General features: G+C 38.9%; 2 protein-coding genes across 3 annotated transcripts in view; one reads left to right on the top strand and one right to left on the bottom strand.

Moving 5' to 3' along the window:
- The window catches only part of FAM117B (family with sequence similarity 117 member B), a 112,914-nt gene extending 104,002 nt beyond the window's left edge, over nt 1-8,912 (top strand). Inside the window, exons 8-9 of one of the 2 annotated variants that reach the window (XM_047773265.1) lie at nt 5,222-5,267; nt 8,347-8,402. In XM_047773265.1, coding sequence (XP_047629221.1) covers nt 5,222-5,225 — 4 coding nt within the window. In that variant the 3' untranslated portion in view covers nt 5,226-5,267; nt 8,347-8,402. Of the gene's footprint in view, nt 1-5,221; nt 5,268-8,346 lie in introns of both variants that reach the window. The other variant, XM_047773264.1, reaches the window with a different exon arrangement.
- Nucleotides 8,856-16,006, bottom strand: part of ICA1L (islet cell autoantigen 1 like) — an 87,734-nt gene continuing 80,583 nt past the window's right edge. The window contains exon 13 of the mRNA XM_047773266.1: nt 8,856-9,264. Within this exon, the coding sequence (XP_047629222.1) occupies nt 9,149-9,264 (116 nt within the window). The 3' untranslated portion in view covers nt 8,856-9,148. The remainder of the gene's footprint in view (nt 9,265-16,006) is intronic.

Raw genomic sequence — 16,006 nt, forward strand, 5'->3', positions numbered from 1 at the left:
GAGTTTATTTTTGTGTATGGTGTTAGATAGTATTCTGTTTTCATTCTTTTGCATGTAGCCTTCCAGTGTTCCCAGCACCATTCATTGAACATTCTCCCACTGAATGTTCCTGCCCCACCTTGTCATAGATTAGTTGACCATGTGTGCTTGGGTTTATTTCTGGGCTTTCTGTCCTATTACATTGATCTATATATCCGTGTTTGTGCCAGTACTATATTGTTTTGGTAACTGTAGCTTTGTAGTATTGTTTGAAGTCTGGGAGCTTGATTTCTCCATTTCTATTTTTCTTTGTCAATATTGCTTTGGTTCTTCAGGGTCTTTTGTGTTTCCATACAGATTTTAAAATATTCTGTTCTAGTTCTGTGAAGAATGTCCTTGGTAATTTGATGGGGATTGCACTGAATCTGTAGATTGCCTTGGGTAGTATAGTCATTTTGGCAATATTGATTCTTCCAATTCAAGAGCATGGTATATCTTTCCATCTTTTTGTGTCATTTTTTATTTCTTTCATCAGCATTTTATAGTTTCCAGAGTATAAATCTTTTGTCTCTTTAGGTAGGCTTATTCCTAGGTTTTTTATTCTTTTTAATAGGATGGTAAATGGGATGGTTTCTCTGATTTCTCTTTCTGATATTTCTTGTTAGTATATAGAAATGCAACTGATTTCTGTGTGTTAATTTTGTAGCCTGCAACTTTGCCAAATTCATCAATGAGTTCTAAACAGTTTTCTGGTGCTGTCTCCACGGTTTTCTAGGTATAGTATCATGTTACCTGCAAACAGTTATAGTTTTGCTTCAAATTTGGATTCCGTTTATTTCTTTTTCTTCTCTGATTGCATTGGCTAGGACTTCCAAAACTATGTTGAATTACAGTGCTGAAAGTGGACATCCTTGTCTTTTTCCTGATCTGAGTGGAAATGTTTTCAATTTTTCACCATTGGAATGATGTTAGCTGTGGGTTTTTCATATATGGTTTTTATTACATTGTGGCATTTCCCTCTCTGCCCACACTCTGGAGAGTTTTTAATCAGAAATGGTGTTGAATTTTTTTCAAAGGCTTTTTTGCATCTACTGAGATGATCATATGCTTTTTATTTTTCAGTTTGTTGATGTGGTGTATCACACTGATTGATTTGTAGATATCAAAGAATCCTTGTATCCCTGGGATAAATCCCATTTGATCATGGTGTGTGATTCTTTTTATATTTGGATTCAGTTTGCTAGTAGTTTGTTGAGGATTTTTGTATCTATTTTCATCATTCTGTATTGATCTGTAATTTTCTTTTTTTTATGGTACCCTTGTCTGGTTTTGCTGTCAGGGTGATGGTGGTCTCATAGAATGAGCTTGGGAGTGTTCCCTCCTCTGCAATTTTCTGGAAAAGTTTCAAAATAAGAGGTTGAGTTTCCATCGTGGCGCAGTGGAAATGAATCCAGCTAGGAACCATGAAGTTGCACATTTGATCCCTGGCCTTGCTCAGTGGTTTAAGGATCTGGCGTTGCCATGAGCTGTGGTGTAGGTCACAGACGTGGCTCAGGTCTGTCATTGCTGTGGTGTAGGCCAGCAAATGTAGCTCCGATTAGACCTGTAGCCTGGGAACCTCCATATGCCAAAGGTGTGGCCCTAAAAAGCAAACCAAAAAAAAGAAAAAAAAAAAAAAGAGGTGTTAACTCTTCTCTGAATGTTGGATAGAATTTGCCTGTGAAGCCATCAGGTCCTGGACTTTTGTTTTTTGGAAGGTATTTAAATCACATTTTCTTCCTTTTTTTTTTTTTTGGTCTTTTTGCTATTTCTTGGGCCACACTCAAGACATATGGAGGTTCCCAGGCTAGGGGTCTAATCAGAGCTGTAGCTGCTAGCCTACACCAGCGCCACAGCAGTGTGGGATCTGAGCTGCATCTGCAACCTACACCACAGCTCATGGCAACTGGATCCTTAACCCACTGAGCAAAGCCAGAGATCGAACCTGAAACGTCATGGTTCCTAGTCAGATTCGTTAACCACTGAGCCACGACAGGAACTCCCTTAAATCACATTTTCAGTTTCAGTACTTGTGATTGGTCTGTTCATATTTTCAATTTCTTCCTGGTTCAGTCTTGATAGGATATACTTTGTAAGAATCTGTCCATTTCTTCTAGGTTGTTCATTTCATTGGCATATAATTGCTTGTAGTAGTCTCTTATGATCCTTTGGATTTCTGTGGAATCAGTTGTAATTTCTCCCTTTTGATTTCTTTTTTTTTCTTTTTTTTTTTTGGTCTTTTTGCCTTTTCTAGGGCTACTCCTGCAGTATATGGAGGTTCCCAAGCTAGGGGTCTAATCAGAGCTGTAGCCACCGGCCTACACCACAGCCACAGCAACTCGGGATCCGAGCCGCATCTGCGACCCGCACCACAGCTCACAACACCACCAGATCCCCAACCCACTGAGCAAGGCCAGGGATCGAACCTGCAACCTCATAGCTCCTAGTCAGATTCATTAACCACTGTGTTACAATGGGAACTCCTCATTTCTAATTTTTTTGATTTAAGGCCTCTTGATGAGTCTGGCTAAGGGTTTATTAATTTGATCTTTTCAAAGAACTAACTTGGTTTCATTGATCTTCTCTATTGCTTTTTCTGTCTCTATTTCATTGATTTCTGCTCTGATCTTTATGATTTCTTTCCTTCTGCTAATTTTGGACTTTGTTCTTCCTTCTCTAGCTGTTTTAGGTGTAAGGTTAGGCTGTTAATTTGCACTTTTTGTTCTTTCCTGAGACAAGATTGTATTGCTATAAAACTTCCCTATCAGAACTGCTTTTGCTATGTCCCATAGGTTCTGGGTTGTTGTATCTTCAGTGTCATTTGTCTCTAAGTATCTTTTGATTTCTTTGATTTCTTCAATGATCCATTGATTGTTCAGTAGCATATTGTTTAGCTTCTAGGAGTTTGTGTTGTTTCTTGTAGTTGATTTCTAGTCTCATAGCATTGTGGTCAGAGAAAATGCATAGGATAATTTCAACTTTTTAAAATTTACCAAGGCTTGATCTGTGGCCCAAGATGTGATATATCCTGGAGAATGTTCCATATGCACTTGAGAAGAATGTATATTCTGCTGCTTTGGGATGTAAAGTTTTATAACTGTCAGTTAAATCTATCTGGTCTAGGGTGTCATTTAAGGCCTGTATTTCCTTGTTGATTCTCTGTTTGGATGATCTGTCCCTTGTCGTAAGTGCGGTGTTAAAGTCCCCCACTATTATCATGTGCTGTTAGTTTCTTCTTCTTCTTCTTTTTGTCTTTTTGCCTTTTCCAGGGCCGCACCCATGGCCCCATGGCATATGGAGGTTCCCAGGCGAGGGGTTTAATTGGAGCTGTAGCCACTGGCCTACACCAGAGCCACAGCAATGCAGGATCTGAGCCGTGTCTGTGAGCCACACCACAGCTCACGGCAATGCCAAATCCTTAACCCACTGAGCGAGGCCAGGGATCGAACCTGCAACCTCGTGACTCCTAGTTGGATTCGTTAACCACTGTGCCATGACAGGAACTCCATCAATTTCTCCTTTTATGGCTGTCAGCAGTTGCCTTATATATTGAGGTAATCTTATGTTAGGTGCATATATGTTTACAATTTTTATATCTTCTTGGATTGATCCTTTGATCATTATGTAATGTTGTTCTTTGTCTCTTCTGATTTTATTTTAAAGTCTGTTTTGTCTGATATGAGCATTGCTACTCTTGCTTTCCTTTGATTTCCATTTACATGTAGTATCTTCTTCCATCCCTTCACTTTCAGTCTGTATGTGTCCTTGGGTCTGAAGTGGTTCTCCTGTCAGCAGTATATATATATATGGGTCTTGTTTTCATATACACCCAACCAGTCTATGTCTGTGGTTGGAGCATTTAATCCATTCACATTCAGTGTAATTATGGATATGTGTTTATTGCCATTCTGTTAATTGCTTTGGATTGTTATTTCGGGTCTTTTTTTTTTTTTTTTCCTTCATTGTCTTCTCGATTTTTTTCACTCTTTATTGTTGTGTTTGGATTACTTTTTCTTTCTTATGTGTGTGTCTATTATAGTTTTTGGTTTGTGGTTCCCATTAGATTTGGATATGACCATCTGTGTGTACAGAATGTTTTGGGTTGCAGGTCTCTTATTTTCTAATGCATTTTCAATGTTCTGCATTTGTCTTCCCTTTCATGCCTGCTGGTTTTGATTTCATATTTGTCAGTGGGTGATTTTCTATCTTTATATTATCTTCGTCTTTACCAATGAGTTTTCTCATTTTAAATCTTGTTGCTCATTGTAGCGTTTTCTTTTCTGCTAAAGAAGTTCCTTTAGTAGTTGTTGGGGAGCACATCTTTTAGAGAGTCAGAGAGTAGTGTCTTCAGTTACATTTTTAGTGGATTTTTTTAAACCTTTTTGAGGAAAAGACTTAAAAAAGTAAATTTTAATCTTAATTACTTGGTATGCCCATTTCAGACAATAAACAAAATCACCCAGCTCACAATTTAGTTCATATGTAATATTAACAGTAGTTATTCCTAGGTGGTAGGGCTGTGGGTGATTTGTCTTCTACTTTTCCAGACTCCTAAATGAGAGCAGATTACTTTGAAATGGGAAAAAGAAACCACTTTCTTCTTTAATGTAAAAATATACCCTTCAAAATCTTACCTGTTAATGTCTCTCAGACCTTTATCTCCAGTACATATTTTCATTTTGGACATTGATCAGTTTGTTTACAACACCAAGTGGGAAGGACCATATCTTGACTTTAGATGCCACGGACATCAATTTGAGAGTTACTGAATTAATCTTTAGTCTTCTTTTAAATGACAAAATATGGAAGAAGTTGATTTTTTTTTTTTTCTTTCTAGGGCTGTACCCATGGCATATGGAAGTTCCCAGGCTAGGGCTTGAATCAGAGCTGCAGCTGCTGGCCTGTGCCACAGCCAAAGCAATGCCAGATCCAAGCCACGTCTGCGACCTACACCACAGCTCACAGCAACACCGGATCCTTAACCCACTGAGTGAGGCCAGGGATCAAACTCATTCCTCATGGTTACTAGTAGATTTGTTTCCACTGCACCACCATGGGAGCTCCCTGACAAACAAATTTCTTCAAATTTTGCTCTATAGGTTATCTTTGCCATATTTAAATACCTTACTGTTGTGTGTTTTAAATGCATTAACTTCAGTATTGCTAAATTAGTTAATATTTAAAGTTTGTGTTTCCTTCCTAGTTAAATGTCTATATCCCAAGATTCTGGGTCTGCTTCACTGCTCAAGGTAAGGAAATGCAGGGCCTTGCCAGTGCTGTGGAAGATAGGAATAACTGGATAAATTAGTCCTGGTTTGCTTTTTATTCCTCTCTTCAACACTGGTTATTGCTTTTAGACTCAACATTTTGCTATTTAATAGTTTGTATTTTGTTATGGGGAGTGTTTATAGAAGAAACACATATTCTGTGATTTCCTGTATCTTACAAAGTCCCTCCTGCACAAAGTAAATTAGAAAGCATCAGTCTCACACGAGGAGATTAACTGCCTTGTTTTTATTTTCATTCTGTGGTATCTTTATCAATTCAAACTGCCTTCTTACTACTGTGGTCCTGAGGTAAAAACCAAGTTTTTGAACAGGGAAACAGTAATTGGATTTGTATTGAACACATTAGGAAATATTTCAACTTTGTTTTATGCCATCTTGTAATCTTTATTAAAAGAGGCTCAGGGAGTTCTCATTGTGGCTCAGTGGTTAATGAATCCGACTAGGAACCATGAGGTTGCAGGTTCGATCCCTGGCCTTGCTCAGTGGGTTAAGGATCTGGCATTGCCGTGAGCTGTGGTGTAGGTTGCAGACGTGGCTCGGATCCCGTGTTGCTGTGGCTCTGGTGTAGGCCAGCGGCTACAGCTCCGATTCAACCCCTAGCCTGGGAACCTCCATATGCCGCGGGAGCGGCCCAAAGAAATAGCAAAAAAATAAATAAATAAATAATAAATAAATAATAATAATAATAAATAAAATAAAAGAGGCTGAGAAAAATAGCACAAACTTACTTTGTTCTTATGTTGTAAGACCTCTACTTTCCAGACGGTCTATAAAGATAGTTATGTGAAATATCCATAGTTGAAATACAAACACTGTTTTCATTGTGCAAATACTGAAACCTGTTTTGTTAAAATACATTTTGCTTTTAAACATATCAGAGTTATGTTTTACAATTAATGAAAGATTTCAAAAAATACAAAGTTACACCAATGCAATCTTAATCTGATCTGGTATTCCTGCTGCTCTTTAAAAGTGTGGCTAGAAAGATGAGACAAATTTTAGTTATTTCTGGGGCTTTTCTAAGTTTAAGTGCTTCCTTATTTAGCATTAAAAAGTATAAGATAGGAATTTTCCCCCCATTTAATATAAAAAAAAATCCATTTAATTTGAAGGAATTGTTCTCAGCCCACTCTTGGTTAAGGTTAATTAATTTACTTCTTACTGAATGGCTGGTCTAGTTTTAACCAAATAGCAACAGACCTCCTCTCTGTTCTATGTTTATCCTGTCCTTCTTTCACCCCCTACTGAATATGTGCTTGTTTTCCTCTTTTGGCAATTTAGGTGTAATATAGCCAGAGTCTGCTTCTGCCCCTTAATGATTGAGCTTCATATAACTAATCTTGAGTAAATATGAACAGTTACCTTCGTTTTAATAAGAATTTTAAGTATGTACTTCAAAAATTGTTAGACCTGCTGAGGTTATAACTGGGCCTGCTTAGGCAGTTAATGTTGCTTCTGGGTTAAATGGGTAACTCACATACTCTGTTGAAAGAGAAAATGTTAGAGAAACTGATAACTGAATAATAAGAATCCTTATGTTTCGATTTTTTTATAACCTTTGCTCTTGGAAAATTGGGGACACTATCCCCTTCACATTGCATAATCTAGGATTTGGGCTTGGAGAAAATAGCAGTTAAGAATTGAGTTTCTTTGTTTACAGCAAGGACTACCCTGCATGCATGTGAGGGAACTATACAGATATTTTTGAACTAATGCATTAGTGAAAATTAATGGAAGAAAAATGGCACAAGCTCAAGACATAAAACTAGCATGTTTTGAGGTACTCCAAGTTGAGTGCACAGAGCGACCATGGGTGTAGAATTTAGATTGTGATTTGTAATCATAACACTTGGTGATGGAATCTTAGCAGAACAATGATGGTATTGCATTCCAGGGAATTTCACTGAATCAAAAGAAAGAATTAAAAAAATGCTTACAGGATAACCAAATAAAAAATAGGAATAAGTGTGTAAAAATATTTTAAGGAAAGATTTATAATAACCTTTCCCTGAGTTGATGTTTCTGACCCTCAGATAAGGTCTTTCCAGACTACAGGCTACTTGGCCATAGTCGTGGTTTTCTGAAGACCTTGTGGGCAGTTCAGATCATAGGCCTGTGGATGGGAGGTAGACTGCATCTTACCTGCTCTAGCCCATTCTTTAAAAAAAAGGTTTTTCTATATTCAATGACTCAAACATTTCTTTTTTTCTTTTCTTTTTTTTTTTTTTTTGGTGTAGAGTCTCTAGTTTATTAGGATTCTTCCAGCACATTACACAGGAACCCCCAGCAGCACTCCAAGTTCCTTCCAGGCACCTTGGCATACTGCTGGCATGACAGCATGGCCCACGCCCTGTGTTGACAGGTGTCACACACTCTGAGGTGACCTGGTCACATAAGGTCACCAGCCAAGTCCACCCTCAGGGCTAGTCTCACCCGTTCCCTACCTCACACAGGAGGACATGAGCCCAAACTCCAAAAGCCAGGGCTAGGGTCCAGGTCAGCGGTTCTGCGAGGGAACCAGCAGAGCCCATGTGACTCAAACATTTCAAGCAGTTCTCATGTAAGTGATAATTAAGCCTGTTTAGAACTAGGAGTAAAATGGAAACCACTGTGAACATCTTCGTTAGATGGACTGGATGACAAAAACAAGACACCCGGTGAACTGCCCCAAAATGAAAGGGTGAGCAGGAAAAAAAATAGGAAACTGAGTGACCATATGTGTATAATGGCTCTGTTTTCATTACGTTATACTAACTTCCACTAAATAGCTTTCCCTCTAATACCTAGACTCTAAACCTTCTAAGGGTAAGTTTGTCCTTAGTCACCAAACAGATCCTCAGGAGGAAAAAAAAAAAATAAAACACTCCCTTACTGATGGGGCAGAGTTTTCTGTAACTCTGCCAGAAGTTCTTCTGGGTTAATTTAAGAAATAGGGGGTAAGTATGCAAATCTGAGGGTAAATTATATAGAACTTTCTGGGTAATTTCAGGAATACTACTGCCAGTTGCTCAGGGAGTATCCTCCCCTCATTTTCTTCCAGGAAGAACATGAACAGGGTACAATGTGGCAGCGATGTAGGAAGAACCAGGCCTGAAGATGCACAATGTCTTGAATATTATTGGCTGTTCTTGTGGTTTATGAGATGGGAAGAGAGTTTTGCTGTTTCTGCAGCAAATAAATCATCTTGTTATTTCCCCAGGAAAATTCAATAGTGAAATGCGGGGTGGGGGGGTGTCCATTTTATATGAAGCAAAAAACCTACGTAATATTACATTTTAACCTCCAAGTGAAGAAAACAAGCACCAAGTTTCTCTGATTTCATCAAAGCAAATGAGTTCTCAAATCTTATTCTACCTTTCTAACCAAAGACAAAACTGGTCTGGTTTTACTGCTACCTTCTCTAACAGAGAATTCCCTCTGCCACTGTTTGATTTAAAACCAACCCCGAATCACAACCTAGCTTACATGCTGTCCTTTATCCACAGATTGCCTTCTCACAGCCAGCAAGGCAACTTACACATAAAAGGCTTTCCAAGCAAATAATCCCAACTCCTACTGACAGAATTATTCCTGTATTTTAAAATAAATTTTGGTAAATATTTAAGACCCAATAGTTTCTAATGTTTTCCATATATTATCAGCGGCTGCAAATCCAAGATATTAAAGAGATACTTAATATATTAAAGTGTAGTCCTCACCATCTGTCTAAAGTTGGCTGTCAAGTGTTAAATTTGCAAACGCAATGTTTTCGTGTATGGGTGACAATGTAAACTCCTTTCCACAAAGGCAATAAGTTGCAAAATTGATGTCTCAAGGCCATTGAGGTGACATCATAACTTCAGTCAGGCAGTAAGAAGTTCATCATCTGAGTGTCCAATAGCATCTGGGTTTGAAAGTGGATCCAAGTCTGCAAATAGATTGAACCAAGCTGACATGTCCTGGGTACCACTGTTGGGAGCTATTAAAAAAGAAAAAAACATATTAAGGAGTCTCAGATTTTTAAAATTACATTATTGTCCCACTTTGATTATTTTATCTTTTTAGGGCTGCCCCCTAAGCAGATGGAAGGTCCCAGGCCTGAGCTCAAATTGGAGCTGTACGCCATAGCCGCAGCAACACCAAATCCGAGCCACGTCTGCAGCCTACACCACAGCTCACTGCAATGCTGGATCCTTAACTCACTGATTGAGGCCAGGGATTGAACCTGCATCCTCATGGATGCTAGTCAGGTTTGTTTACTGCTAAGCCACAATGGGAACTCCTCACTTTATTGATTTTAAAGTAGATGCTTCTTTTGACAACTGACGAGACATCAATTATATCTGCTTAAGGATTTTTTTTTTTTTTGGATTTTTGGGGCTGCACCAGCAGCATATGGAAGTTCCCAGGCTAGAGTAGAATTGGAGCTATAGTTGCCGACCTATACCACAACCTAAGCAACTGGGATCCGAGCCACATCTGTGACCTACACCACAGCTCAGGGCAATGCAGGATCCTCGACCCACTGAGTGAGGCCAGGGATCAAAACGGCATCCTCATGGATACTAGTCAGATTCATTTCCGCTGCATCACCCTGGGAACCTCCCAGGATAATTTTGTTTTTTGCCCTATGGCTTGCAGACATTCCCAGGCCTGGGATTGAACCCCAGCCACAGAAGTCACAATGCTAAATCCTTAACCAGTAGTCCACCAGGGAACTCCTGCTTGGGAATAATTTTGGCAAGCTAATGCAGCTATTTCATGCTTTGCTGAGGCTAAGTAATTGCCTGTTGCTTTGAGAAAGGACCTGATGAGACGTAAGAAGGCAGGCAATAGCAAAAGGCTCTCAGGTTCAAAATTAAAAGTAACCTTTGTTCTGACAAAATAGGAACATAACACTTGGAAACTCAGTGTTTAAAAATCTGTACTTAGGAGTTCCCATTGTGACACAGCAGAAACGAATCCAACTAGTATCCATAAAGATGTGGGTTTGATCCCTGGCCTTGCTCAGTAGGTTAAGGATCCGGTGTTGCCGTGAGCTGTGGTGTAGGTCACAGACACGGCTCAGACCCTGAATTGCTGTGGCTGTGGTGTAGGTTGGCAGCTGCAGCTACAGCTCCAATTTGACCCCTGGTCTGGGAACCTCCACATGCTGTGGGTTCAGACTTAAAAAGCAAAAATTTGTTTTGTACAAAACACCCTGTATTTATTGTAAAAGTAATATTAAAATACTGGATGTAGGGGGCAAATCCTTCTACTCCTATCATATTAATGCACCCAATAGCTGTCATTTTGGTTTAGTTTCCTTTTGTCTTTTCTATGTATGCTTTACAAATTTTTTATACATATACTAAGGAGTGGATTATATCTCAAATACAACTTCCTGTTAACCAACTCTCTCCCTCTGTGGAGACTGGAAAATTGCATTTATCGATTGTCTACAGGTTGTTGTGTGGCAGACGGTCAAGGGCATTTATGCTGAAGGCTGGGACTAATGAAAGAATGTATGGGGCGGGGAGGGAGTGGGATGGGCTGGGAATCTGGGGTTAATAGAGGCAAACTATCGCATTTGGTGTGGATAGGCAATAAGATCCTGCTGTATATCACAGGGAAGTATATCCAGTCACTTGTAATGAAACGTGATTGAGGATAATGTGAGAAAAAGAATGTGCATGTATGACTGGGTCACTTTGCTGTACAGTAGAAATGGACAACACACTGTAAATAAACTATAATGGAAGATAAAAATCATAAAATTAAAAAAAAATGTAGTGGCACAGAGAGTGGGTCATCTCAGAAGCCTAAGTTCTTAAAGGCCAGGGGGTCCAGAAAGCAGGGCTGAGACCCGGGGGTCAATCTAAGTCTTGATGAAAGGACTTGATAAAACATGAGAAGGCAGGCACCTGAGACCTACACATGAGACCAGAGACACGGTGGGACCAGGATGGAGCGCAGTCCTATGCGCAAGAGCCTAAGGCAACCCTCTTTTCAGTCATGGTTACCGCTTTCCGCAGATAAGAGGGCTGGAGTTTGGGCTGTGGGGATCCCGAGCCTCAGGGATCAGGATAGAGTGATCCTTATATCTGGGAACCCCCAGGTAGAGTTAGTAATAAACCCACACAAGTCTGGCTTTGAATCCTGGGTGTCCTACCTACTAACAAGTAATAATGGACATGTCATTTAAAGTCAGGGGCTCCTGCTTCCTCATCTGTAAAGTACTGATCATATAATTTGTTATTAAACCCAGGATACTTGAGAGGGAACAGGGTGAAGGGGAGGCTATTAATAATTATACTTGAAGAATAGACATATGACCATTCCACTGATACCTGAACTCCCTCATGCAGCTGTTGAGGAGTTCTGTACATGAAAACGGTACAGCATTTTACAACAGTCAGATAGTTTTAGATTCACCTGTCACAATGGGAAATGAAGGTCTTACATTATTTTCATAGGAATTCTCCTTGTGCACACTTTTCTTACCTTACAGAGATACTTACAGGACAACAAATAGAAAATGAATGAATTATACTTACTGTAATATATGTACAGAGAAAAAGAGCTCAAATAACATTAATTTTCATAAAGGCAACCACAACACCAACATCAAGAAACAGAACATGGCGTTGGTGTTGGTATTGTGGTGAGCATAGCTGCCTTCCAAGAAACAGAAGGTGACCACTCCTTACAGGTGCCCCTTGTGACACCCTTCCAACCCAACCCCCACCCAGGCAACACTGAAATAAATTCCATTTGGGGCTGTTAGCAACAGTGAGGCCCTAACATTCTTTTGCACATATTTTGGTCAACAAATGGATGCATTTCTGTTGGATGTGTACTTAGGAGTGGAAATGTTTGATCTTGGGGTATATGTGTGTTCAGTTTTAGCAGAAACTGCCAGTTTTCCAAATGGTAATATGAATTCACACATCCACTAGCAGTGTCTGAGTTCCTCCATATCTTTGCCAGCATGTGGGATTTTCTTTTTTCATTTAAACCGTTTTGATAAGTGGGTAATGGTATCACATTTTGGTTTTAATTAGCATTTCCTTAAGGACTAATGAAGTACTTCATGAGTGAATTTCAAAGTTGTTAAGAATGTCAATTTTTATCAAAATTATCAGGCTCAACTTTATTACAGACTTTTGCTGAGAGTTTTTCCCCCACAATAAGCTTCAAGGATTACAGGCAAATAGCAGCTTTCCCAATACCTTGGCTTTTTCATGTTCAGTTCTGAGATTTATTCACTGTATAGTCTTTATTTTAATGATTAAGCACAAATTCAGTTTTAGTGAGTTTAAAAAAAGAAAACTAATTAGTTTGAATCTCTAAGGGATGGCCATATTCAGAATTTGCTGGTGTGAATCTGTGGTTTGCTTGGAATTGATGGATTCCCTAACTGATTTATCCCACAATATTTGGAAGAATGAAATAGGATTCCAAGAGCCCACAATGAGACATATCAACAAATAAGTAAAAAAGAGACGAGACAAAGCTTTTCCACACAGTAGAATGCCAACAAATGTAGATAAATGAATAGAGAAGTACCATTTGGCAACAACCACAGCAACAGACCTTTCGTGCAAGAATTATCAATGAATGCTAAATTGTTAATCAGAAACAAGCTGTTCATACAGTTTCAGAATATTTTTCCAAATGATACTTATTAACTAAAGTGAGAAATATAATGGTAGCTTGATAGTGAATAAACCTGGCAGATACCACCTTAACCAACTGATTAAACTTAATATCATAAGCAATGGGACAAATAAACATCACATGCCTTCTGAAATGGTTTGTTAAGAACAGACGTCATCATTCCTGTCCTGATAGTCCTGCCAAAATGCGTAACCTCAATCTAATTATGAGACGTCAGATAAACCCAACTCAAGAAATAGTCTACAGGAGTTCCCTTTGTGGCGCAGTGGTTAACGAATCCGACTAGGAACCATGAGGTTGCAGGTTCGATCCCTGCCCTTGCTCAGTGGGTTAATGATCCAGCGTTGCCGTGAGCTGTGGTGTAGGTTGCAGATGCGGCTCAGATCCCATGTTTCTGTGGCTCTGGCATAGGCTGGTGGCTACGGCTCCGATTTGACCCCTAGCCTGGGAACCTCCATATGCCGTGGGAGCGGCCCAAGAAATAGCAAAAAGACAAAAAAAAAAAAAAAGTCTACAAATAAATGGCCTATGTATGATAAAAAGTCAAGATAATGAAAGACAAAGATTGAAGCATTGTTCCAGATTGAGACTTGACAACTACACACACAACTGTGATCCTGAATTGGACCATGGATGAGGCAAAATCCTTTTTCTCTTTTGTTATAAAATATACTAGTGCGACAAATGACAAGATCTGAATAAGGTCTATAGACAGTACTACAATGGCAAATTTAATTTCCGATTTTGATCACTGAATCGTGATTATATAAAAGAATGTCCTTGTTTTTAGGAAACAGATGCTGAGGTATTTCGAGAGGAAGGGGCTTTATTATAATAAAGGATATATTCTTTAGAATAATTTCAGAACAATTTCAGTTCAGAAGTTATATATTTTATACACACAGAGAAAAAGGCAAATATGGTAACATTTTTTGGAAAACTATATGAAGATACATGAAAATATTTTGTATTATTTTTGCAAGCCCTTCTATAGGTCTAAAAAATTATTTGGAAAAAATTTTTTTTTTTGTCTTTTTTCTAGGGCCGCACCTGCGGCATATGGAGGTTCCCAGGCTAGGGGTCTAATTGGAGCTGTAGTCGCTGGCCTATGCCACAGCCACAGCAACACAGGATCCTTAACCCACTGAGCGAGGCCAGGGAGCGAACCCTCAACCTCATGGTTCCTAGTCGGATTGGTTAACCACTGAGCCACAAAGGGAACTCAGAAAAAATTTTAAAATATTGATACCACAAGGATTCAGAAGTCAGTGTGAAAGGGTTCCCACTGATCAACACAGGTGATTTGAGCAGCAAAATGATCAAGTTCAGTAGTAATTATAAACCATTTGAAAAAATATGAATCCATTCTGATAATAAATACACACAAAAGCGTGAAAGGAGAGGTTTTTTTTGTTTACAGCAGAGTATGGAGGGCCAGTAGAAGGAGCCAACTGTATGGCATGTGAATTATATGTCCAATAAGTCTGTTATAAAAATGTGAACAATGGATGAATGGATATACACAATATGGTATATCTATAAAATGAAATATTATTCAACTTTAACAAGGAAGGAAATCCTGTCACATGCTACGACATGGGTGAACTTTGAGGCCACTATGCTAATGAAATAAGCCAGTTACAGAAAAACACTGTATAATTCCACTTATATGTAGTATCTAAAGTAGTCAAATTCATAGAAACAGAAAGTAAAGGGAGTTCCCTGGTGGTCTAGTGGTTAGGATTCAGGGTGGCCCAGGTTCAGTCCCTGGTTTGGGAACTGAGATCCCATATCAAGCCATTGCACATTGCAGCAAGAAAACAAAAAAGTAAAATGGTAGTTAACATGGGCTGGGGAGGGAGAACAGGGAGTTAGTGTGTTTCAGATTTGCAAGATGAAAATTTCTGGAGATGTGTATCACAGCAATGTGCATGTACTTAACATCAATGAACTGTACACTTAAGAGTGGTTAAGATGGTGAATTTTGTTATGTATTTTGCCCACAATTTTTTTAAAATGTGGAGGGTGTGCTGGGGTTGGAAAATCATCACTTTTCACCCATCATAGTAAAGACTGAATCAGGCAAAAAGCAACAATAATGCTAAATCTAAGTGGAAATTCTGACAAAGAGCAGGACGTGTGCAAAGTTGCAAAATGTCTCTCACAAACTGCCTAGTAACTGCAAGAGAGGATAAAGTAAGACAAAACAGTAATTGTATAGGAGCAAAACTGGACAATACCTTGAATGGTCAAAATTAACCACACCCATGAGGGAGAAACAGATGGTGTAACTGGTTAGATGTGAAACCCTGAGAAAGGAACATCACCCATGCGTATTCTAGTCAGGAACAAATAACCTGAATTTAATTAAGAGGAGACTTCGGATAAAACTGAAATAAGGGGCACTCTCTTAAAAACAAAAAACAGTGGACCAGAAGGACTATATTCTATTAAAATACTTGTGTCCAAAAATCAAAAGTTGTGGAAATGTTTCAGATTAAAGGAGGCTTAAAAGAATGGCAACTGAATACAATCCATGACCCTAGACTGGCTGTCCCAGAGGGGACAGTTCTATCAAGACCATTACCGAGCCAACTCACAAAAAAGGAATACAAATACATGGGAGATTATAGAAAAGTATTATGTTGACATTAAACTTCCTGACATTTATAGCCACACTGGTTGTGCAAGAGAATATACCTGTTCTTAGGAAACACAAACTGCAGCATTTAGGGGTTAAGGGTCATTGTGTCCATAACTAACCCTCCAGTGGCTCAAAATAAAATAACATGCATTACACTCACACACTCTCTCATGAGAGAGAGAAAGGCCTGCATAAAGCAAATGGGGTAAAATACTAACAACAGATGAATCTGTGGAAAGGATATACAGGTGTTCCTTGCCATTTTCACTTATGAAATATTTCTGTACATCTGAAATTCTGTCCATTTAAAAAGTTAAATCAACATCGCTAAGATTAATACATATCTAAAATCCTGCAAGACTGAGAATGTGTCTTTTCTGTATATCCTACATAGTAATTATAACATGGGCCAGTTCTG

This window comes from Phacochoerus africanus, chromosome 3 (assembly GCF_016906955.1).
Source record: "Phacochoerus africanus isolate WHEZ1 chromosome 3, ROS_Pafr_v1, whole genome shotgun sequence".
Taxonomy (NCBI): Eukaryota; Metazoa; Chordata; class Mammalia; order Artiodactyla; family Suidae; genus Phacochoerus; species Phacochoerus africanus.